Genomic DNA, 25,014 nt, shown 5'->3' with positions numbered 1-25,014 from the left:
CTTGTTGACTTGGAGGTTTCTGAGCCATCTCTTTAGAAGGTGCCCCTGACGCCCGACTCTGGAATGGCTGGCAAATTTCTCAGCTGGTTCAAAGTCTTCCGATAGAAAAAAAAGAGAAGGCCTGAAACTGCCACAGCACAACAGCCTCAAGATCCGGAGCAGTTCCAGACACTGCAGGACGGTGAGCGGCAGAGCTGGGCCACAGGGCTGATGGCTGCTGCCAGCTTGGCCCCATCCCATCCCATCCCATCCCATCCCATCCCATCCCATCCCATCCCATCCCATCCCATCCCATCCCATCCCATCCCATCCCATCCCATCCCATCCCATCCCATCCCATCCCATCCCATCCCATCCCATCCCATCCCATCCCTGGGGACATGCCCATGCACAGGACAGAAGAGGGGCCAGGCAGACACCCTGCAGTGGCCGTGTTCAATCCCATGTAGCATCCCGGGGCTCTCCCTGCCTGGGGAGAACAGGGCTGGCCACTGTTCTCCAGCTCCTCAGCTCTGGCTGTGCTCCCTCTTTGCCAGATCCAGCCCTGGACAAGACACAAGAGCAGGAACCCGGCCGTGGACACTTCCGCAAAACCCTGAAGGTACCTGCAGCCATCCCCACCTGGGCTGGGCCTGCTGTCCCTGCTCAGCCGAGCACCGTGCCTGGAGCATGCCATGGAGCAACCCTGGCTTCCCTGTCCTTTATTCCCCTGCAGAGTTTCCGGAAGTTCCTGCGCATTCGCCGTAGGAAGACCGGCACCACAGCAGCTGAGGGCCCGGCCCAGCCTGACTCGGGGCTGACCGAGCTCCATGGCAGAGCCTCATGTCAGCCCAGATTCGACTCAGCCCTCACAAGACTCAATGAATGAGGACAGGGCAAAGGCTAACGTGGCACTGACTGAGGATGTGGCGATCACTGGAGAGACTCAGGACATGGCAAACACTGACACCAAACCATATTCAGCTGAGTGCTCAGAAGACACTGAGGCTCCAGTGAATTCCAGTAATCACAGGACAAAGGCTGAGATGGCAGAGACAGAGGACCTGACCATCACAAATGCCAACACCAGAATGACTCAGGGCATCTCAAATACTGCCACCATGACTGTTCCCGTTATGATTCATGCTCACCCTAAGGATTTTTTTGAGGAAAGAACTATTCCTATTCAGCAGCAGGTAAGCAGCCTGGGGCCAGGCCTGGAAGCCTCCCAGGATCGTGTCCCCTCAAGCCGTGGTCCCGGAGCCCCCTCAGCCTTTGAGGCCAGCACAGTGTGGCAGGAAGGGAAGCACTTCTTGGGGGAAGCTGGGGAAGTTTCTGCCTTGGACAGTACTCCAGGTCGTCCCTATGTCTTCTCCAGGTGCCAGCCATTGTAAGGAACATTTACCAGAGGCTGCTGTCCAATGTGAATTTGGATGCCAGGCTGAAAATTGACATTGTGAGGCTGGCTGAAGAACACCCTGATGATGTGGTGCTGACCCTCCTGCGCTGTGCCCCAACGTGTGACAGGTACGGATGAGGCCCACGTGCCTGGAGAGCTCAGGGCTCACCAGCCTTTAGGGCCCATGGCACTGCACAGCCTGTTCAATGGGGTCTGCCAGACAGGCAGAGAGGTCCAGGACCCTCGGGCCCCTCTGTTTCCCGAGCCTGCTGCCAATGCTCCCTCCCTGGCCCTCAGGGCAGCATGGCTCTGTCACCTGGGCCCCCACAGCTGCACAGGGCATGGTACTGTGACTGAGACACCCCTGACACAGACTTCTGATCCCACAGAGCTGCTGTAATGATCTGGAGAACCATAGGATCTTTGGGATCAGCAGTGGAGAAAGTTCTGCCAACACTGCTCTGTGTGATGGCAAATTGGCCTGTGCACAGCATATGCACCTCTGATGGGGATGACAGGGATGTTTTTGCCATGGCTGTGAGTTTCTGGAACTGGCTTCTGCTTGCCCTTCGGTCACCTCGCCAGCAGCTCTCCATCCTCTCCATGCCTCAGTCTCTGGGCTGAAACATGGGCTAGGGGAAGGCTCAGGGTCACCAGGCCAGCTGCTCCTCATGCATCTGCCCTTGGGGCCGAGCCCCATGGACACCTCGGCACTGAGCGCTGCCTTGGGCTGCTTCTTTTGCAGGCAGCTCTGGTGATCTGGGTGATTATCCAGGTGCCCGAGTGCCACGAGGCCATGATCCTCTATTCCTCCCGCCTGTTTGTGGCTCTGCTCTTCCATGTTGTCATCACCACACAGCAGATGCCACCAGTGGAAGCTAGTAACTTCTGGAAAGCATGCCAGGAGGAACACCGCCTTCCCAGCAAGCCCAACAGGTCCCAGTCCTCCTGTCCTTCCCATGCCCTTGTGGCCAGAGCCAGCGCTCCCAGTGTGACCTGGGCTTTTCTCTGCACACAGGTTTGCAGTGCAGGCCATGAAGGCCCTGCTCTGCCGACTGCGGTGTGACAACGAGGTGATGTCCATGGAGCGGAAGCGTGGCTGGGACACGCTGCTGTGTGCTCAAACCCAGCACTATGCCATGGGTCTGCTGGCCAGGTTAGACCCCCTTCTCCCCACTGGCCTTGCCATTTGTGCCCTGTTCTCCACTGTCCTTTGCTCATGGGCCAGAGGGCCTCGTCACTGAGGGACGGCCAAGGAGACTGGAAAAGGCTGGGAGAGGAGGGTTCTCAGATGGGGCCACCTTCCAGAGCACCCACATCCCCTCCAGGGATGCTGGGGAAAGACCAGACCTCTGTCAGTCAGTCCTGGGAAGAGGTTTGCCTCACCCACTCTAGCAGACACGGGGCTTGCATGGGCCTCATGGAGTACAGAGGCCTAAAGATCAGAAATGCCAAGTCATAGTGACTAGGCCAGAAGCCCCTTTCTTCCGTCTTCCAGACCTTAGCTTATCTCTCTGTGCCCCCATAGGTTTCTTTTCCCTAACCTCCGCTATTGGACAATTTCTGATCTCTTCTACCCCTATATAAGGGGCTACTTTAGCCCAGTCTGGTGAGAAGAGCTGTTGCCAGAACCCTTCACAGACCTCCCAGTAAACCATCGCTGTGGAACCACCGGTGCTGCCTCTTCTCCTCTCTTGCCGTCTGCTTGCCCAATAAGCCACCACTAGCCAAGGTGCCCTAGCAAGCGAAGAGCTTAAAAGTGTAAAAGAGTTGAAAATCACTAAGAGCTAATAATCACTTAAGCTTGCTAAAGTAGCCACGACTGATAGCAGGCTTGGGTATATGAACAATCGGCCTCCAAAAGGCTGAGCTATCTGGCCTGAGCTTGCCAGCTTCCCTGGGGAACAGGGACCCTACAGGAACCCACCTATCCGGCATTAAGTGGTCTACGTGGCCTAATCCCACCTCAGGGTCTTGGTGCCTTTTTCCCCCTGCTAGGGAGATGCGGCGTAACTTGATCCCTCTGTGTTCTCGCATCGCTGTCCACTTGCTCCGGCAGCTCAACAGGCAGGACCCATCCTGGGATCTGCCCTTCCTGGCATTCCTTGTCGAGGTGAGCCTGGTGGCCAGCACTGCCTGGCTGAGCTGCCTCCCAGCTCTCTGCCCTCTCACAGCCACAGCTGCCAGGACGGTGGCCGCACCCTGTGCTGCTGCCTGGGCCCAGCCCTGTGCGGTTCCAGGCTGCTGCTGGCCGGGTCCCCTGACACTGCCCTGTGCCTTTCAGGTCCTCGAGTGCCTGGACTTGAGGGAATGTGGTGGCAGTGTCCTCAAGATCTTGTTGAGGTACCTGCACAGCAAGTGCAGGGAGCGGCATCGCCTGGCGCTCAGAGCCCTCGTTGTGCTCAGCAAGGATGCCTTGATGGTGAGAAGGGGGCAGTGGCTGAGGCTGTGCCATGGAAAGCAGCCCCTTGGGCTGGCAGGGCTTCAGGAGTGGAGGCAGCTGCTCCCAGCTCTCCTGCCTCACCTGCCCCACGTGCTCTGGGTCAGGCCTTTGGCCTGAGGGCCCTGCAGCAGCAGGGTGGGATTGCAGTGCCAGGCGGTGTTGGCGGTGCAGCTGTCTGTGGCTTCCCAGCACAGCCTTGTGTTCCACACAGGCCAGGAGAATGTGCTGTCTCTCTCCAAGCCTTCTGGAACTGTTGGATGATGCAGATGGAGAGGTGGTCAGCATGTCCCTCCATATTTTCACGAATGTGCTGCAGCACAAAGACATCCTGGTATCCAGCACCACTGCCCCAAAGCTGGCTGAGGCACTCCTGCTGCTCTTTGACCACGTAAGGCTCTGCATCCTAAGCCACAGGCATCGGGTGATTCCCAGAAACTTTCTGCCCTCTGGGTTTTCAGGCCTTTGCCCAGGTCAGCCTGGAGTGGTTCATATAGATCTTCTGGTTTCTTTTAGGACAACAGCCATGTGCAGGTGCTCTCCATTGAACTCTTCCGCAAGGTGATGGAACTGGTAGTGGACGAGGGGAAAAAGCCCCTGAAGACAATTGTGAACAAGAGCCTCTATGCACTTTTAAAACACGTTCATTATGAGAACTGCAACGTAGCAAAGGTGAGGTTTTCTGTGATTTTGATGGAACCCTTGGAGGGGGTCTGGCTGCCTCCTGCCCTTTCACCTCGCAGGCTGCAGCCTCCTCCAGGTCTTGGCACAGGGATGTGGGTCCAGTGCCCTGGGCTCTGGGGCCATCTCTGGGTCTCTGCTGCTCTCCAGGCCTCTCGGGAAACACTGCTTTGTGCGGCCGGGTTCCTGAAGAGGAGGGATCTCGAACAGCTGCTGAAGAAGCAGCCGCCGTTGGAGGTCAATGAGTGCCTGGTAAGGAGGGCATGCAAGCCCCAGGCTCAGCCTGGAGAAGCCCCCGAGGGCGGTGCTCAGTGTGCGGGGCTGGCAGCTGTTCCCCTGCCCGCTGGGGCGCGCAGAGGCAGCACGGGCTCTTCTCCAGGCTCCCGTGGGCCCGAGCCGGGTGCCCGTGGAGCCCCGGCCCTGCGGGGCTGCGGGGTGGGCCGGCACCGCGGCTCCCCGGGCAGCAGCCGGCCCTCTGGCCCTCCCCTCGGGAGCCCGGCCCCAGCGGCTGCTGGCCGCGCCTCAGGGCTGCGCGGGCAGGGGAAGCCGGGGCCGGGCGCAGGCAGCGTCCGGCCGAGGGGCTGAGCCCGCGCCAATCCTTCCTTCCCTCCCGCCGCTCTCTCCAGCTTGCAGAGGACAGGAGCAGAGCACCCGAGCACCTGCGCCGGGCCCTGCGCTACCTACAGAGACCACAGGAGCCCCTGCGAGAGGCAGCCATCAGGTTCATGGGTGAGCCACAAGCGAAGGCTCCCTCCCCAGCCCGCCACTGCTCGGCCTCAGCCCCGCCTGCTGCCCCGGCAGCGCCAGCCGGACCCGGCGCCGTGGAGCCCCGCCTGGCCTCGGCGCCGCTGCCGCCCTCTGGCAGCCGTGCCCTTGGGCGGCAGGGTGCGGCCAGGGCCGGGCTGAGCCCTGCCGGGCCAGCAGGCTGTGTGGCCACAGCGCCGGCAGCGCCGCTGGCAGGGAGCTGTGCCGCTGGGGCCGTGACGGGCTCTGTGTTCACAGGCATGGCCGGGCGGTGCCTGAGGAGGCAGCAGCAAGAGCTCCAGCTGATGTGGTCAGGTGAGTCAGGGTAGCGGTCTGACAGCGGGGGGAGCTGCAAGCCCTGCCCCGGCTTTGGAGGGCTCTGCTCCCTGTGCGGACAAGGGGTGGTGTGGGCAGAGCACAGAGACATTTCAGGGGCACGTGGGGGAGTCATGGCAAGTACCTCCCAACTGATTCCAGTCTCTCCTACTCCCTTCTGGGTCGCATGGCCCTGTTCATTAGGTCTTGTAGGATTCCCACAGACCCGGGCTGTTGCCGTGGCTCTCTTCCTCTCTCTTTCAGCCCTTCAAGCCCGGAGGCCACGTGCCAGCCCATCCTGCCCTGACTTGGAAAATCAAGCCGAGTTTCCCCAAGGAGCTCAAGAATTAGGGGCATCTTCTGGATCCAGTGAGCCGGTGTCCCAGGAAGAGCACCAGGAGACACCAAAGATGACATCAGCTCTCAGCGCTCCTGGAAGTCCTGGCACAGCTGATGCTGGGCCCAGTTCTCATGGCTTCAGTGCTCTCCCTCCCTATTGACAGCTCCCTCCCTCCAGCCCTCAGACACTGCCCATCCCCATTTTTCCTCTCTCCTATTCCTCCCTTTGATAGCTCTGCCCCACCAGCCCTCAGACAATCCATTACCATTTCTCTCTATTCTCTCCCTCCCTGTTAAGGCTCCCTCCCTGCAGCCCTCAGATAATGCCCAATTTTCCTCTCCTCTATTCCTTCCTTTTGATAGTTGTGACCCACCAGCCCTCAGCCTGTGGGTCCATCACTACTTTTTCCCTCCACTCTCAGTCCCTGTTAAGGCTGCCAGCCTCCAGCCCCCCGACCCTGCCCATCCCTTTTTTCCCTCCCTACTCATCCCTTTGCTTTGCCGTATATTAATAAACTGTTTGGCTTCTTCACTTTGGCTGCATCTCTGTGGAGCTGAAGCAAATCCGGGGCCCTGGGACACACGGGCCCCTGCTGCCGTTCTCTTCCACGCCGTGTTTGGTGCACAGACACAGAGGAACGAGGGCAGGTCAGGCTGGGAAGGTCCCTGTGCTGGAGGTGCCGTTCCACAGCACCGTGCAGTTCCAGATCTCTCTGAGCACACCGAAGGCCAGCAGTGGCACAAGGAGCCTGTGTGTCAGCACCAAAGTCCTGTCTAAGGCCCTGCCATATTTGGTCCCCTGTTGTGCACGTCAACAAGATAACGGAGAGCAGACAATGAAGGAAAAATTATGGTTTAGCTGGTGGGAATTTGTCCCTTATGAGAAACAATGGACTGGTCAATCGATGGGAAAAGAACCTGTGAAAGGTAAAAAATGGAGCTGTGATTGGTATGGAGGGTGTATCACAAGTCACTGCAGCCTCATCTCACGCACTGGCCAAGCATGAGATGAAGTCTTTACTGGAAAAACTCCACTTCAGAGAAGGAGATGCCAGGCCTGGTACTGGCCTAGAGGGATGAGAAGGACAAAATGCACACCCTCTTGATGCTGGGGATGCTCTGAATGTCGGTGGCCTGCCTGCCCCTCCCACTGAAGCACCATGCTCCATCTGCTGCTGCTGCTCAGTGGCTTTTCGCCATTCCAGGGCTCGGTACATATCCTCTGCAACAGCAACTGATCAAACAAAACTTGCATTCAATTACAAGTGTGATTCAGACATTCTGCATGGGAATCCTCCAGAACCTGGAACACCCTGGTATTTAGAAGAGCCAACCTGAGTATGCTCTGAACCCAGCTGACAGGAATTCTAGGGCAAACATCCACAGAAGGGCAAAGGAGCTTGGAATGCTGGAAGTTTTCAAGAATAGCTTCCTGAAAGCACAGCAGTGCTCCATCCCTGCACAGGATGAGGAAGAGGGCAGAACCAGAGACCATCTGGGCTTAGCAGGGAGCTTTGGCTGTGCCTAAGGGCAAATTAAGCAGCAGCACAGTGCCCAAGACTCGGACACGCGACCGTGCCGGTGCCCGGAGCGCTGTCAGGCAGTGCCAGGATCCCGGCTATGCTTCTGGTCCCCACAAGTGAGGAATGGCAGCCCCAGGCTCAGACCCTGTCAGAAAGCCAACCAAGGGAGACCAGAGGGAGGGCAGCCTTGCAGTCTCTCTTGGGCATGGCTGCAAAACAGCCCCTGCTGCTGCTTCCTCTGCCTGTGTTTGGGGTGTGCTGGTGGCAGAGCCAGCCAGGTTGTGCTCTGCATTCCAAAGCCTGTTGGGAATGGGCATGAAAAGCACTGTGTGCACAGCAGAGTCCTGGGAGGTGCTATGCCAGTGGAACAGCCGTGCTCGGGAAGGCTCGCTGGGAAGGATGATCCAGGAACCACAGGTCTGACAGCCTGAGTTTGCTGCTGGGGAAGGCCTGGGAGCAGATCCCCCTGAGTGCCATCACACGGCCCATGCAGGGAACCAGGGGGTCGTCTGGAGGGTGGGAAAGCTCTGCAGAGGGACGGGGACAGCTGGGTGTACTGACGTGGTGTTGAGGGCTTCTGTGGGGGTGTTTGGGGGGGTTGCTCTTCAGGGGTGTGTTTGGGAAGGAGTTGTCTGGAAGGTGGGAGGTCTGGGCTGGAATTTGAGTCAGTTGAAGGCAGCATCTGTGCTTTGGCACAGCTTGGGTTATGGAGGGAAGAAAGAATATCTGTGACTCTTTCTGTTCATCATCCTGTTTCACCTGCAGGGAGCAAGAGGGGAGAGCTGGACTTTATTGGCCACTTAGATATCTGTACTGGGGGAGGATCAGCCCTTTTGCCATCCACTCATTTGTTTGGGTAACTCTTGTAACACTGAGTGGTCTTTCATTCCTTGAGAGTTGAGAGCTGTTATTCCTTAAGAGAATCAGGAGATTATAATTCCTTCATCGAAATCCATTTGCAAACTAAAGAATGCCCTTCTTTTTGCCTCTGTGTAGTGTTATGTTTTGTAAAGTGACTTCCAGTGGATGATGTTACAGCATTTGAGTTGCTGCTTCAAGATGGGAAGAAACTTCCAAATTATTCCCATTCTCCGGCCATCGCTATTAATTTGAGAAGTTTGCAAATTTTGGAACTGCTTGAGTTGAGCAATGGGAAGTAAAGCTTTCCTGAAGTGAGGATTCCATAATGCCAGATTTTTCTGTGTCTTCACGGTAATCTTGTTTTTGTGCTGCAGGAAATTACTTCCATGAGAAGTAAATTCCAGCATGGAGTAAGAGCTTCTGACAGAGACCAAAGTGTTGCCAGCAGTAGCTGCAGGTGCTCCAGCCATCAGCCCCTGCAGGAAGGAGCACAGCCCCCAATGCATGTGGGCTTTGGCTCCCTCTGGCACAGAAGCCCCCCGGGGGCACGGGTCTCTGGGGCAGGAGATGGGCACTCTTTTGCAGAGAAAATCAAAAACTCCACAACTTTGTAAAAGTTGTAAAGCCGGTATGTTTATTGCAGTGCTGGACCCATGCAGGGACTTCTCCCCTTAAAAGGCATTGGTACTTCTGGGATCTCCAGGTCTCTTTTTATCTCCTTCTCTAAATACATATGTATACAATTTCACAATGGGTTCATACATATTCATTTTACAGACTTTGTGTGACATTTAGCGCTAGTTCTTTTGTTATCAGAAAGAATTCTTAGGCCAAGCTGACTTGTCTCCTCCCCTTATCTCTGTTTTTCACTGAGGCAGTTTCTCTGAACTTAGGCTTTTGCAAGAACAGGCAGTCAGACTAAACAGCTAAGATTTCAAGGCTTAATTAAAAGATGTACATTTAACGTAAATTTGAATGGATTTCTACCCTGGAACTTGGAAAATTTCTACTCTGTTTTTTTTCCCTCTTCCTAGGAAACAAGTAAATTCTTTTACTTGATGCAGACCCCTACTTCAATAGTTGTCTCTCAATGCTTTGCCAAGTACATTTGGTAGGGATGTTAACATAGCTATTCGTTGTAGTATTCTCTAATTCTAAATTAGTAAGATTAGTTATAAATATATACAAAACAATTCTGCAAGGGAAAGTATGAACTACTCTTGACTGCAATATACTCATTTTTGCCCATGTAAGCTTTAGTCTCAGTTCATTGTCTCTTGATGTTACTCTCCAAGGGGGCTTCTGGGTCCTTCTTCACTCGAGAATGATGGATCCAGGCATTCTGCTCCTTGATCTTGATTGTGGTGAAGGTGGTGAGAAGCGCCTGGAACGATCCCTCCTACTGTGGTTCTAAAGTTTTCTCTGTAAGAGACTTAACATATACATAATCTCTAGGCTGTATGTTATGTACTGGCCCAGCTAGCTCCCTGCTCCGAGTTCCAGCCACGTGTTTCTCAATTTCTCTGAGCTGTTTGCTTAAAGCTACTATGTAGGTGACCAGTGTTACTTCTTCAGTGTGGGTGGACATTCTTTTTTGTATTCTATATGGTCTTCTATAAAGCATTTCTAAAGGACTCAGCTTTTCTTTAGCCCCAGGTTTAGTTCAGATTTGCAATAGTGCTAGTGGAAGAGCTTGGGGCCAGGGTAGATTTACTTCTTGCCCAAGTCTTACAATCTGTTGCTTAAGCAAATGATTCATTTTCTCTACTTGGCCACTTGATTGGGGGCGGTGTGGAGTGTGACGTTCCCAATCTATGTCCAGGTGGCTACTAATCTGTTGCACTACTTTGGAAATGAAATGTGATCCTCTATCCGAGGATATTGTGGCTGAAACTCCAAAGCGTGGCATTATTTCTTGTAATAACACTTTGGTTACCTCGTGAGCTTTGACAGTTCTGGTGGGGAATGCTTTTGGCCACCTTGAAAATGTATCTGTCGATACTAATACATACCGATACTCCCCTTTCCTTGGGAGTTCTGAAAAGTCAATTTGCCACTACTGTCCAGGCCCATGGCGCCTCTCCCAGTTTGACTGAGCTTACCGTCCAGGCCACGCAGGCTTCTCTCGTCTGAGTGGCTACTAGAAGGTCATCTACATACTGCAACAGCTTTCTTTCTTCTTGTGGAGCTTCTTTTGCAAGTTGCTCCCAAAACAGAGTGGGGGAATTTTGAAGCCTTGAGGCACATGGACTATGTGAGCTGAGTTTTGCACCGCTTTTAGGGCTTTCTCATTTGAATGCAAAAATTTGCTGGCTGGCTTTGTGGATAGGGAGGCAAAAGAAGGCATCTTTCAGGTCTAAAACAGTAAACCAGGTTAGCTCAGGTGTTAAACAAGTTAGTAAAGTATATGGATTTGCTGATACAGGGTATAAATTCCTTGTTATCTTATTGATAGCCCTCAATACAGTACCATTGATTATTGGGCTGATTTCTTCCCTATCTTCTTTTCAGGGGGTACTGCTTAATTCTCACTGGTTGTGTTCCTTTCTTAAGCCTTTTTACTATGGGGGGGGGGGTGCATTCTTCACCCTCTCTGATAGAGCAGAAGCCTATACCTCTGAAAATACTTGTTCTAATATCTCTTTACTAATTTCTTTCTTAATTTCAATGGCTGTTAATGTTAAGCCTAACATCTTTACATCATTTGCCTCCAGAGTAACCCCCCATTTGAGAATGTTTAGAGAATTGGGCATATACAAAAACTTCTACGTACACATGTTACTTTAAAGATTTGCAAAAGTATGCCTTCTCAGACTGGTCAGTTGTTCCCCACACTATAACCCAATGGTTCTCCACAGGTACTAAAGCTTTATTTAAAACTGAACATACAGCTCTTGTATCAACTAAAATTTCACCCTTTTCCTTTTCCTGGTCTCACTACCTCTCGAAGAGGGCTTTGTTACCTCCTAGTTCTGGATGAATTGCCTGGAGGGGATGGGTGTGAATGGGTATACCTTTGGAGCCTGAGTCCTCTTCCCTTTTGGGGAAGTCCTCTTTATCCTCTTTTACTTTAGGAGGAGTCTTTAATAAATTATAAGTACTTATTTTGCGAGCTGTAATCGCTTTCCATTTCAGTATGATAAACTTTCTCTGACTTCATACATTGCTATCTTATGCTGCATGCTGTGCAACACATTTCATTTGCTTTCTCTTTGCTTTGTTTTCTTTTTCAAGGGCTAACACCAGTAGGTCAGAGGGAGCTCTGAACCCACAGTTACTCTGCCATTCTGGGTGAATTCTTAAAATAAAACTACATCAACATATGGGACTTTATTTCTTTTCTTATTTTAAAACAGCATTAACTATAATAAGGTATTATAAGTCCTTTTCTGAGCCGCCCCTACTGGCAGCTTTCTCCCAGTGAGCCCCTCCCAAAGGGGCTTGTTCAGGAACCCCTTTGCTCTGGTTAGTTCTCATTTTTTCTTTCTCTTTATACAATCTTGTTTCTACCCAAGCCTCACAATGTCATCTTTTCTCAGTTTTTCCCACACACACAGACCTTCAGGTGGCAGGCATTAGATGTGATCCTCCACACATGAGCTTTAAGATCTCAAGTTCTGAATTGGCTTGATCAGGAGCCTTAAATTTACACTTAAGGCACAGAAATCTGCATTGCACACAAGGTGCCAGCTTCTCAATGCACCAAAGGCTCTCAGGAATTGCTTGCAGGCTATTCCATTTATCACTTCGGCGTTTATCACTTAAACTCTACGGCGGGCTTTTTCTAGTTCAAACTTACTATATTACTAACTGAAGTCTCATAAACTCATTCATCTCTTTTATCTAAACTCTGTTTTACAAAATCTCAGTTTTTTCTAGTTCTCTTCTCTCACAATCTAATTCAAGCATTTTTACTGACACTTACTTTACTGCCTTGCAATAGGCTGTGCTTGTTACAGCAAAAACTTTGATATGCCCACAAACACAGACACACACGGCTCTCCCCCCTTATCTCAAATTCACAAGTCAGGGCTGGAATTGCTGTGGGGGGGGGGGGGGGGGGGGGGGGGAATTCTTGGAATTCCTTTAGTTCGTTTTACCACAGTAAAACATAAATCACCATACTCTAGTTCTTCTGTGCTTCTGTGTAAAATGCTACATTTGTTGCAACCAAAATTTTAAAATCTCCACAAACACCACTACGCAATTCGAACATCAAATTACCACAATGTGGGAGAAGAACCACACAAACTCACCGGGAAAGGGCATATCTCTCAAAGTGCCCACTTTTCTCAACAAAACGCAGCATACAATACAGTTCAGCATTTACCTACACGAGCTTCCTCTGGTCTTCACACACTCTGGACACAATCAAAATAACAGCACACAGCAAAATTCTAGAGATAAAGTCTAACTACTAGGGCAGAGGAACTCCCTGAGCTCATACTCACGGTTAAACTGTGCCGGATCTACACAAATCACTACCTTTAAACACAATACACATCTTGACTAACGCTTCTCCACAGCCTGCCCCGGCCGGTGCCTCAGGCTTCACTCGGCCCCTTCAGTCGCGGGTAGAAACTCCCCCGCACTGTAGATATACTCCCTTTGTACACCATGCACTCACACAATTACAAACGCACACAAGGCATTAACTACACAGCAATACAGTGTCCGGACACCACACACACACACACACACACACGAGTTCACTCGAACCCACCCCCAGGGTTGCTAGCGGCCGCTCTATCGGACAGTGAACTCTCGCCTCTCAGTCGCTCTACCGACTGGTCTGCCTGCAGGCACAGGCTGAGCACTCAGACGTCTCTGAGTGACTTATTCAGCCTCCCTATCCCCTGGGTGTCCTCTTAATACATACCGAATCCTCCTCACGCCAGCAGGTCCTTGTCTGTCTCCGCAGAAGGCAAAGCGGACAGCGGAGCTCCTCCGGGAAGATCCCGGGGCGCGCCTAGGAGGTCCCTCTATTCCTTCTGCCCTGCGGGGACAGAGACGGAATCTCCTACCTGGCTCGCCAAAATGTTTTGCAGAGAAAATCAAAAACTCCACAACTTTGTAAAAGTTGTAAAGCCGGTATGTTTATTGCAGCGCTGGACGCATGCGGGGATTACTCTCCTTAAAAGGCATGCGTACCTCTGGGATCTTCAGGTCGCCTTTTATCTTTCTCCCCAAATACATATGCATACAATTTCACAATAGGTTCATACATATTCATTTTACAGACTGGGAGTGACATTTAGCACTAGTTCTTTTGTTATCAGAAAGAATTCCTAGGCCAAGTCGACCTGTCTCCCCCGCCTTATCTCTGCCCTTCACTGAAACAATTTTTCAGAGTTCAGACTAAACAGCTAAGATTCCAAGGCTTAACTAAAAGATGTACATTTAACCTAAATCAAAAGGGATTTCTACCCTGGAACCTGGAAAATTTCTACTTTGTCTCAATGTAAAGTCAAAATAGAATATTGAAATGATTTTCATCTAATAATGAGCGTGGGGAAGAGAGAATCCAGATAGGCTTCTTTTTTTAAACAGTCCCAGGAAATACATGGCCTTAACTTGGAAGCATAGCATTAAATATTTTTATACAGCATGAGTTCTCATTACCTAATCATATGATTTGGAGAACTGAATTGGATAGCAGGAAATAAACAAAGAAAAATATTCAAGCTATAAAAAATGTGAATTTAAAATTTTCTTTGTATTTCTGATTAAAACTATGCTAAATGGTCACCCATTATTTTAAAAAGCATCTGGACATAAAAAATGGAGACATTCCTGCAGGACTTGGATGTCCGGTATTCCTGAAAAGCTTTATTTCACTGCTTCCCAACCCTGATTCAATCCCCTTAAATGCAGCTGTATTTCAGTTGCTCAGTGAAACTGTCCATGTGATGCATATAGTTTACAAATAATCTGCAGAAAAAGCTAGCTAGATTTGAAGATCTTTTTTCTGTAAATGGCCTTCAACTGATTTCTACAAACACACAGCTGGGATTTCTGCTGTCTTCTTCAGGCCACTTCCTGCAGAGACCTCTCCATTAAATCTGTCTCGTTCTACTCTTCTGGTGATTCAAAGTCAGCACTGGGATTGTCCAACTGCATGGAATTACTGTCTGCTAGAGCTGCACACTGAGGGCTTCTGTGTGCAGCATCATGTGAGCCCTGCTAATGTCACCCTGTTGGTATAAACTGAGCTAACTGGACCTTAAGGGACGAGATCGTGCACTGATTTTGTAATAGAAATTAGGTACTAAGAAGGAGGCGGGAGGATTTCAATGTTTCTGCCTCCAGCTGAAGCAACACTAAATCTTGGTCTTTATCTGAAAAACCAGGTGAATTAACCCGTTTGGCATTCATATGCCAAAAAGGTCAGTAATACACTCAGAACTGTCAAAAGAGTAACAATTCCAATCATTACTTTCTAAAAAGAATTCATTTGAAGAAGTCAGGAAAAAGGATGAAACATGCAAATATCTGAGAATCATTCTGTTGATCTGCACAGGTTTCTTATTATATTCCCATCTAATGCATTGGACATGTGTGCTTGTGATGACACAAATACTTGCAAAGCTTGCCAGATAAACCATGCTCTCTTCAAACAGCAAAACATTTCTTGATGGTTGCATTTGCTAATTCCATTTAGACCCAATGTTCTTAAAGGTCTTTTCCAACCAAAGTTCCAACCATCATTCTCTAAGTGGCACATCCCAATTGTCCTGGTTTAGGGCAAATTTGGCAGAAAACCTCAAAAAAGCCCACCACCCCCCCCACCCCCCCCCCCCCCAAACCCCGAGAAAGCCCACCCACACAGCCCCTCCCCTCAACTGGTTTGGGGAAAATTTCCTCAGAGAGAAGTGGGAAAAACCCGTTTATTTAACAGGCAAAGCACTCCCCAGCACAAAAAATGAACAATACCAGATGACAAAACTCAATTGCCACTCTGAAGAGACAACAAATCAGAAAGTCTCTCCTGTGGGTGCTCACTCTGTTATCAATCCCTCCTGCAATGGGGAAGGCTGCTGCCCAGAGTAGGCCCCCATAGGCAACAAAGTGCAAGTTCCCAGTGCTTCCCAGGTCCCAGTCTGGGGCAGATTCTAAATGTTCCAAGAAAAGGGAATGGAAAAAAAAAAAAAAAAAAAAACCAAAAAAAAAAAAAAAAAAAACCAGTCCAGGGAAAACTCTGCCTCAGCCAGCTAAACTAACTAAAAAGCAAATGAGGGCTCTGTTCTGCTCCATCAGTGCCCAGACAACACAGTGCAGTGCAGAATGTGGAGGAGTGTTGCTTTTTAAGGGGTGCAGCCTCTGGTAACAAACTCCGTGCTTCTTCTTCTCCCCACAAGAACCAGTCTTGAAGGCAGAGAATATCATATCCAGCATTAACAGAACAGATGACAGGGGATACAGGCATCATAAAGTCACCCTTGGACACTGCTCCTTTGAGATATGTCACCAGACTATGCTAAGACAAAGTTTTGGAACTGCTCATTAAAATTCTACTATCACAGTGAAGCTGAGGAGGAAACACAGCTCACTACAGTTACCTTGTGGCATGCCAGTACTTCCTTTCAATCCCAATGGTCTTCTTTTTTAAGTCCCTGACATCACAGGCATAATGAAACATCCTTTGGGCAGGAAGGAAGATATTATTCGTCTCATTTATACTGATGGGTAAGCTGACATGCAGAGCAGTTAATTCAAAGTGACAGAGCAATCAAGTCAATAGTAAAACTCACCACAGTTTTGTTTACTCCCCTAAATTCTTACTATCCCAAAATACAAGAACATCTGTAAAAGCCTTGTGGCTACCTAATTTTTTCCTAGACCTACGTGGTGGGGTAAGGGATAAACAGCCCCACAGAATGGTAATCCACAACAAAGCATTCTTGACATCATATTCAGGTTTTGCATAGTGAGCTCTTCACCTGATCAAGTTATTCCATCGCAATACTTTGGGGAGTATCTTAGGGAGCTGGGTGTTGTTTGCTTTGAAACCACCTTGATCATTCAGGAACCCAGTAGCAAGGACAAAGTTTAAAAGAAGATAGTGCTATGCATTGATTTTCATCTAGGACAGACATATTTCTACAACACAGAAGGCTGAACAAATGCTTCACGACAACGTGGCTGAAGTGGCATCCTGGTCCCCATAGATTTTTCTCTTTACTTTTAGCTGCTTTCTTACCAGATTATTGAGCTGAATTAGCTCAAAAAGGAATCAGATAAGTGCCAGAGCTTTCAAACAAAAAAAAAAAAAAAAAAAAAAAACAAAAAAAAAAAAAACAGATGCAAAACAGTGATTTGTAAGTGCATTTGAAAACAGAAGTTGTTTTGTACTTCTCATAGATACATGGCATTCTATAGAATGATATTGCTCCAGCGCTTTGGGTTTGGTTTTGGGTATGGGTTTTTATTTTTCCACAATTCTAAGTGCGACACATTCTTTGTGGCCATTTTAGGAAACAGATTTTCTGATACATGTGAAAGATGGTCCGAAGTTCCCTGCATTTGCCTCACAACCGTCCCCAGGACAGACATCGGGACCCTGAGGACCCTGATCGGAATGCTGGCCTGTCGGTGGTGGAGGAATGCCAGAAATCCTGAGGCCCCTGAGCAGAATTCTGGCCTGCCAAGTGATTGTTGGCAGCTGTGTCTACAGTGACTGCTTCTAGCAGGGCCTGCCAAGGGGCGATGCGCCCTATATGCTCGCACCTGCTTGGCGAACAACAGTCCAGGAATTTTCCCACCTCTTGGCCAGATGAACTTGCTGGGGCAACTGCGGTAGCTGCCCCATGGAAAATCCTTCATCTGCTCCACTACCACCGTGAGGGATGGAGATTGAAGCCCCCTCCCAAGGACTGAGGCTGAGATCCCTGTAATTCTGATCCAGGGGTGTTGGCCTGACTGAAGCAGGATGCCTGCTAAGTGTTGCCTGCAGATGTGCTGGCGGGACCTAGGCTGGTTTCCCATAGAAACCAGTCTTGAAACCACGAGTCCCACTCACTGCTGATATTGACTTCTCCTGCTGAGAACATGGACTGTCTGTACCCGTCTTCAATACCATTTTCCCCCTCAGCAATTTCAATAGACTTGCTCTTTATTGCATCTGCTCCCCCTCAGCCATTTCTAGGTCTGTTTCCCCCCTCAGCAATGGACTATAATAGAGCCTTTAGTTAATCAGGACTTGGAGATTTCCCCTAGGAGAACTCCATCGGCTCAACTGCGAGGACTTTTTCTCTCTCCATTTGGTAGCTATACTCCCTCTCTCTTTCCCCCCCTCTTTTCTATTCTTTTCCTCTCCCTAATTCCTTTAAGGCATTTGCTGTGGTCATTCTAGAAAGGTGCATTTGTTTTGAGTGATACTGCAATCCCCTTTCCATCTTGTCTTTTGCACTCCGAGATCAGTTAAGGAACCATCACCACCCCCTTGGTATGAGCGGATCAGGACAATACGTTCTTTCCAGCTGGAATTGGTTCTAGTCAATAGAAGCACACTGGTAGGTAAAAGTAGACTATAAAAGATAACCTTCAGAATGTATTTCCCTTGTCTTCCCATTCAAGCAAGTGAAGAAAGCAGACAGATCTTCAGATAACATGCTATGCAAATTGAAAGGAATCTTCTTGGAGGCAACTGTGAAACTCACGCAATGAAATAGCGTTCTGACAGATGAAAGGGTCACATATGATGTCAAATCTATACTTTTCATGTTTGAAGGAAAGAAGATTTCTTGAAGTACAATCCTATAAAATGAAGGAGAATTTGCAGAGGCAATTGAACTGGGTCTCCTTTAGAAACACAATGTTTTCTAATTAAACTGAGCATTCAGGAAGGCAACCTTGAAATCGAAAAGATTTAGAAACATATAAATACCAAGACTGGCAGTTCATTATCTTGCTCAGTCTCTTTAAGATAAGATTTATTTTTAACTTCCACTTGTAGTAGGTCTGAAGACATTAGGAATGATGCAATATGAAAAAACCAAAACAAAACAACTTTCTCAAAAAGCTTTGAGAAACCAGAGAAATGATGATTTTTAGTGGTTAGGTATTCCTTAGAATTTGTCTTGGGGGAAAGAGATAAAAAACTGACTGAGACCAAATGACTGTGGAGTATATTCCAAAACTGTAATGAAGAATGTAAGGGGCCTGTTAGAAAAATTCTATGTGCTGGCTTCATCTGTTAAAAGCATTCCAGAATGGTTGAAATTATGAATAACATCTTGTGGGATTAAAAAAAAAAAAAAAAAAAAAAAAAAAAAAAAAAAAAAAAAGGGGAAGAAAACATAAGGAAAAAAATATTTGGAACATATTTTCCCATTCCAGGATGGCATGACAGCTTTATTTCATTTTGTTCCTATGACCCGTTAATAGCTTATGAAGTGTTTTACAATAGAGTGAGAGTGTTCACACTAAGCATACAATTTGGATGAATCTCTTTTACTTTATAGAGCAGCAGATATGGTTTAGCACTCCACAATTTTGTGCTACCCAAAAGTGAGTAAGTGTGGCAGATTTAATCTAACTGCCCAGTCCACCAGTGTAGCCCCTCTCCCACAGCCACGGGGCTGTGCGGGTGCCCGGCTAGGCTGACCACGGCCCAGCCGAAGACAGCCACACTAAGTGACACTCCCAGATTCCCTCCGGAACCCTGAGGGTACCATCTGCGGCATGGGTGGCGCAGGCGGGATTTTCGGCTACGAGGTACCAAAGCAAAGGAAGGAGGAGGGACGCCTGTGTAAGTACCAAGGATCTTTTAATCTTGTTCTTCCCCGGTGGGTTCAGGGAGAGGTGACAAAGGCACGGTCCCGCGGGGACGCTGATGAAGGGAGTAGGTGTGATAGCAGGAGACACAAAGCTTACCAATAGCAAGGACCCAGGGAGGAGCGTGGGTTACAGCTAAGCCACTGAGGATCACACAGGGGAGGGGAAAAACTCCAGGGGCAAATCATACATCAAATTAAGGAATGACTGGCACAGAGAATTCTCGAGATAAGAAGGGTGGTTACCATGACAGGCAGGGGAGGGGGGAGCAGCTCTAACAGGGAGAAACCATTGTGAGGGAAGTAGATGGTGGGGAACCGAATACCCCGAACCATTATTGAGTCACAAAAGGAATAACTGATTCTAAAAACACACAATGCCACACACCAGAATGCCTAATTATCTTGAAAAATGCTTTGCTATATCTCATTATCTGGACGTGTCTCTCTAGCTCCACTTTGAGCTTCTTGATCTTTCATCTACAGGATGAGATCCAATGTAGCTTTGCAAGGATATAGCCTTTCCAAAACATATCTTTTACCTTCTGTATTCCTTCAAGTACATTTCTACCGCAGGGACCAGTTTGGAAGATCCTAGTTGTTTCATTTCTCAGATATGTTGCTGCATTAAATAGCTCTTCTTTGAAGTTTTTTCCCTGCTCAAGTATAGGGTCAGTGCTGAAATGATTGTGATGCTAACTCCTTATGATATATTCTGCAGGCTTACAGAGTATGCAGCAAAGTTTTCTCTTCTTCTGAGGACATTCTACTCTTTTGATGAGAAATGCTGAAGGTCTGACTTCAGTTGCAAAGGTATCTGATTGACAGATTGCAAAATTGTTAAGTCTAGTAACAGCAGGAAAAGCGTGCTCTTGCTCTGTATGTAAATGTCGTGTCAGCTGCTGTTGGGATAAAAAGCATGAGCATAAGCAAAGATATCTGCATGGATAGAAAAGAAACAAAGAAGGTAGTTGTTGTGATTTCTGCACTAAGGAGCAAGAAGAAGCATGAAGCGCTAATTTCAGTGGCTAAGACAGTATCATCCTTGGGCCAGCTCTCTTCAACATCTTTTGAACCACTTGGACTCGGCACTTGAAGGAATATTAAGCAAGTTTGCCAGAGACACTACATCGGGAGGAGCTGTCAACTAACTCCCTTGAGGCCAGTGAGACCCTACGAGAGAGATCTTGACAAATAAGAGAGATGGGCATTCATGGCACGCCGGGAGTCTATGCACAAATCACGAAAGGGGCTGTTGTATTTTCCAGCATCAGTCTCGTGACATGGTTATGACAGTGGGAAGATGCCAGCAGCTCACGTCCCCAGCAGCAGAAAAAGAACTTGATGTTACAACTTACTTGAAAAGCTTTTTGACCAATCCCACAAAGCAAAAGCATATTGACAGTAGTTCTTTCCGATCCCTAGAAGCACACATAACTTTGGTTCAAAGAACACTTGCTTCTTTTGAATAAAAGACCTGCTTGCAAGCCTTAAGATACAATGCACAGAGTTCCATTATTAAGCTTAGAACTTCCTAACATCTGGCTAGATCTACTTTGCTGTAGCTTAGGGAGTTCTTCTGGTCAAGCGTTAATACACAGGTCATTGTTCTATTTGTTCTTACTTCTCTACTTCTTCTATCATTTTTCTGCTGACAAACCTTATGACTACTGCTTAGCTCCAACCACAGTTCTGCTGTTTCTGAGGCCTGCCTTTTGCAGCTTTCCCAAAATCTGCTGTTCACAAGGTTTCCCACAGGCCATCCCCAAGCATATGGCATTGAACGAGAGCGAGTGCTGAATTCAGCACCTGGGACTGGGCAATCGTGGTGCGTGTGTGTATAGACTAGGGAGCCAGAGGCTGGAGAGAAGCAGTAGCAGAAAGAAACCCAGGCTCCTGGCCAATGGCAAGCTGAATGTGCATCAGCAGTTCCCTGGCCTGATGTATCCCAGAGGGCCAAGCCTGTCCTGGGGTGCATCAGGAACAGTATCACCAGCTGGGCAAGGGAGGGCATTGTCCTGCTCTGCTCTGCTCTGCTCTGCTCTGCTCTCCTCTGCTCTGCTCTGCTCTGGGGCGGCCTCACCTTGAGTACTTGGGGGCAGCTTTGGGTGCCACAATGAAAAAAGACATGAAGGTATCAGAAAGTTCTCCAGTGAGGTTTACAAGGACAGAACTGGAGGAAATGGCATGCAGCTGAGTCAGGGGAGGGTATCAGGAAAAAGTCTTTTAACCAGAGGATGGCTGGGCACTGGAAGAGTCTCTCCAGGGTGTGGTCACAGCATCACACCTATCTTGAGTTCAAGAACCTTTGGGACATTGCTCTCAGGCATCTGGTGTGATTCTTGAGGAAGGTCCCATGCAGGGCCAGAAGTTGGACTTGATGCTCCTGATGGGCTCCTTCCAATTCAACTGATTCTACAACTCTATGGTTCTGTCCTGGCCACTCAAGGTGTATTGCTTGGTCTCACCAGATTTTGACCTGCTCTTGTTGGTCAGAATTTGTCACTACTGCCTAATGATATTTACCACAAAAGACAAAGTGCCTTTTCTCAATTTTCTCAAGAAAGTTGAACATGCACCCTAGAATCCTAAAAAAGACTTTTCCTTGAAACAACACTGTCTCCTGCCCAGTATTCTTTCCAGATCTTAAGGAGAAAGAAGGCAAAATGAGGGGATGTATTACAATGAAGCACTGTCAATTTTCCGGACCTTTAGCAGTATGTTTGTACTTCCACTATTCTTTTCTATAAAATCATGGTTTTGTAGAGCATGTCAGTTTCTAGCAAGACACATTTTTGCAACTGAGCCCATCAGTCTCTGTGAGAATATATTGTCAAAAGCACAAAACATATAAATAGGCAGTGGCAAGTGAGGGGAAAAAAGAGCCTGGGAAGCAGCTCCATGATACTACGGTAAGACAAGGAGGAGGAGGTGTTCCAGTTGACAGAGCAAAGAATCCCCCGCAGTCCCTGGAGATATCCTAGTGAAGCAGGTTGTCTCCCAGCAGTCCCTAGAGAACCATGGAGGAACACATACCTACAGTGCAGCTGGTGAAGGGCTCCATGCCACAGCAGGTGAAAGTGCCTTGAAGGAAGCTGCAGCTCACGGAGGGAGGGCCAGAAAACCATCCTTGACCTCTTCTTTAGCGGAAGAGTATGTGCAAATGTTCAACAGCTGCTAACTCGAATCTATCCTCTTTCCAGTTCTTGTCGTAGGTAAGTAGGACAATACAAGAATTAGAAGCCTAAACTGTTTTGCATGAGGCTCCCATTCTCTCTGCCACTCCCTTAAAATTTACTTTGAGATGAAATAAAACTCATGATCAAGTTCCTAAGGCTTGATGGTCAGTCTTCTCAGAAAACAGGGAGTGCAAAGAACTCTTGTCACTGCCATTTTTTTTCAGAGAACTAAAAAAGTTAAATTACTGTTTTCTAAGAACTTACGAAAATCAACTGGTAGAGGTGGTGAGAGTGAAGAGTATAATTAAGCTGGAAAGAGACTATCCTGTAGCTACCTCATCTGCATAGAAGTTTTTTACCAGGAACTCTGGACTTTTAAACAGACTTAGGACACAATAGTTATCTCTGGGAATGTTTTAGTATGTATAGAACACTCATTTTTAAATAGCTCGATCTGTTTTACAGTTATGACTGGTGTTTTAAATTTTATTTGAAAAGAAATATTTGTGCTTCAGATCATTTCAAGTTCTGAAGCATTTCAGTTGTTGACAGATTTTACTCTCTCCTGAGGGCAGGAAAATAGTCTTGGAACCAATACCGAAAGAAACTAAATGGAAAAATTAGTTTTCCTCATTCTTTTCTGTCTATTCTAAGAGGCACAAGAGCAAAACCACTGCTATGAGTCTGAGTTGCCCTACCACTCACGGATGACAACCTTGTAGTGACTAGTCTATTATTTGCACACATTTCTGATACTGGTTGTTAACCGTTGTGCAGAAAGATCTGTAAACAATTTTCACGGAAAGACATTCCTGAATTGCTTCACTTATCTCTGAAGCAGAGAACTAAGCTGGCACTCTACTTCTGAGATCTTCCTGTGCTCGTCCACAAGCCCATTTCCTTCAAATGCAATTTACTTTCAACCAAAGCACTTCATTACTTCATGATGTAATCTCTTGTTCTTAGTGTTCAGGGGATTGTTTTAAAAGGGTAAGAACATATTCTAGTAAGAAGGTAGAACGTCTGTCTTAAGTAGTAGACATCACTTGGCTTTGGTTCATGCACCATAACAACAGCAAGGAATGTCGTTTGCAATCAATAGATGGGTTGGGGTAACAGGCCACAAGTTTAGGAATCTTTCTCCAATTACTTGTGCTTTAAAATTTGGCTCTTAGCATTTCAAGTGTGTCTTTATTGAAACAATCAACTATTTCTTACCTGTACCACAATGAAGCACAATCAGCAGTGCTTGTGCATCCTTCAACAAGTCCAAGAAGAAGAATGGTCTGAGCCCCCAGTGTAGCTCAGGGAGTCTGTCATCAAGCCAGAGTGCTCCAGGCATCTTCTCAGCCTGGAGAGGAGCAGACTCTGAGCAAATGTTAGAGCAGTCCTCCAGTATCTGAAGGCAGCCTAGCAAAAGGAGGCAGATGAGCTACACAAGGGCATGGAGCGATAGGAAAAATGTTGATGGCTTTAAAACCTGAAGAGTATATGTTTCCTTCGGGTATTGGGAAGAAATTCCTTGCCAGGAGGTGGTGAGACACTGGAACATGGTGTGGGTGACCCATTCCCAGAAGTGTTCAAGGCCAGCTTGAATGGGTCTTTGAGCTTAAGGCGGCCTTGTGGAAGGTGTCCCTGCCAATGACATGGGGGGTGAATTTAGGTGAATTTTAAGGTCCCTTCCAATCCCAACCATTCTGTTATTCTGTGGTAATAGTCATTCTGTGCAGTAGCAGCAACTAGCTGAAGAGAGAAGACTATTGATTCTGAGAAACTGCCATCCAGTTTAACTGTTTTGGACTCACATAGAAGTTCCTTTTAGCATTATTATATGTAGGAACAGTCTCGGCACTTAATTATCATCCACACACATATATTACTTTTTAGGATTTTTGACATTTGGGATTTTCCTTTCTCTCTCTCTCTTTCTTTCTTTCTTTCTTTCTTTCTTTCTTTCTTTCTTTCTTTCTTTCTTTCTTTCTTTCTCTTTCTTTCTTTCTTTCTTTCTTTCTTTCTTTCTTTCTTTCTTTCTTTCTTTCTCTTTCTCTTTCTCTTTCTCTTTCTCTCTTTCTCTCTTTTCTCTCTCTTTCTTTCTCTCTTTCTTTCTTTCTTTCTCTCTTTCTTTTCTTCCTCCCTTCCCTTCCCTCCTCTCCTCCTCCCTCCCTGCACTGTGATGTCATTTTGTAAAATGTGAAGTAGTTTCAGCAATTTACTCTTACTTGAATAACATCTTGAAGCTTCAAAATAGATCATGAAGAAAATTGTGTGAAGACAGAGCATTGAAAAAGAATATTAACATGAGATTTAGAGTTAGCTATTGAAAATTCAAAAAGACAACATTGAAATGATGGAATGGATGATTTTAAGGGAGTTTTTTTGTATGTCTTTGATACCAATTATGATCTCAATTTTTTCACCTTCAAAAAATACATCTTGAAAATTGCTACTTGAAAAACCCAAAATATTTCCAAAACAAGGAAATGGATTGATGCAGATGAAAATATCATCTTCTAAATAGTCATCATCTAGTCCAAAGGATTCTCCTCACACAGTAAGCTTTATGGAGATTTCTATTCTCACACAAACACAGAAGAATTTTTCAACTGACCAGAAAATCTGTAAAAACAAATGAACCTTTGAAAAAAAGCATCCATAAAGAGCAGGAAATTATATGCATCCACCCTTACGATATGTTGGTTACTAAATATTGCCTCTGGTTTATGGGTGAGTACATTTCCCATTCACACACACACACATACACCTCCCCCCTGCTCACAAA

General features: G+C 47.6%; 1 protein-coding gene and 1 long non-coding RNA gene across 2 annotated transcripts; both read left to right on the top strand.

Moving 5' to 3' along the window:
- The first annotated feature begins 393 nt into the window (after nt 1-393).
- LOC132338513 (uncharacterized) lies at nt 394-6,429 on the top strand. The gene is made up of 14 exons (XM_059868162.1): nt 394-601; nt 716-1,175; nt 1,358-1,506; nt 1,768-1,915; nt 2,124-2,314; nt 2,397-2,534; nt 3,377-3,491; nt 3,663-3,800; nt 4,033-4,209; nt 4,335-4,490; nt 4,650-4,780; nt 4,828-5,228; nt 5,502-5,558; nt 5,823-6,429. Exons 2-14 carry the CDS (start codon nt 810-812, stop codon nt 6,056-6,058), a joined length of 2,403 nt encoding a protein of 800 aa, XP_059724145.1. The 5' UTR covers nt 394-601; nt 716-809; the 3' UTR covers nt 6,059-6,429.
- Nucleotides 6,430-15,865: 9,436 nt separating this feature from the next.
- Nucleotides 15,866-20,557, top strand: LOC132338582 (uncharacterized). The gene is made up of 2 exons (XR_009489482.1): nt 15,866-15,967; nt 16,756-20,557. It is a non-coding gene; the product is annotated as an uncharacterized LOC132338582 (long non-coding RNA).
- The last annotated feature ends 4,457 nt before the right edge of the window (nt 20,558-25,014 follow it).

The sequence above is a fragment of the Haemorhous mexicanus genome, chromosome 26, assembly GCF_027477595.1.
Source record: "Haemorhous mexicanus isolate bHaeMex1 chromosome 26, bHaeMex1.pri, whole genome shotgun sequence".
Lineage (NCBI taxonomy): Eukaryota > Metazoa > Chordata > Aves > Passeriformes > Fringillidae > Haemorhous > Haemorhous mexicanus.
The sequence above is the reverse complement of the archived record's forward strand: the minus strand, read 5'-3'. Positions and strand labels throughout refer to the sequence as shown.

What these genes read in the sequence shown, in the direction of transcription:
- LOC132338513 (XM_059868162.1), top strand. Translation starts at nt 810, where the DNA reads ATGGCAGAGCCTCATGTCAGCCCAGATTCGACTCAGCCCTCACAAGAC. An exon ending in TGTGCCCCAACGTGTGACAG is followed by an intron (nt 1,507 to 1,767) that starts GTACGGATGAGG and finishes CTGATCCCACAG; the next exon opens with AGCTGCTGTAATGATCTGGA. An exon ending in GGCAGCCATCAGGTTCATGG is followed by an intron (nt 5,229 to 5,501) that starts GTGAGCCACAAG and finishes CTGTGTTCACAG; the next exon opens with GCATGGCCGGGCGGTGCCTG.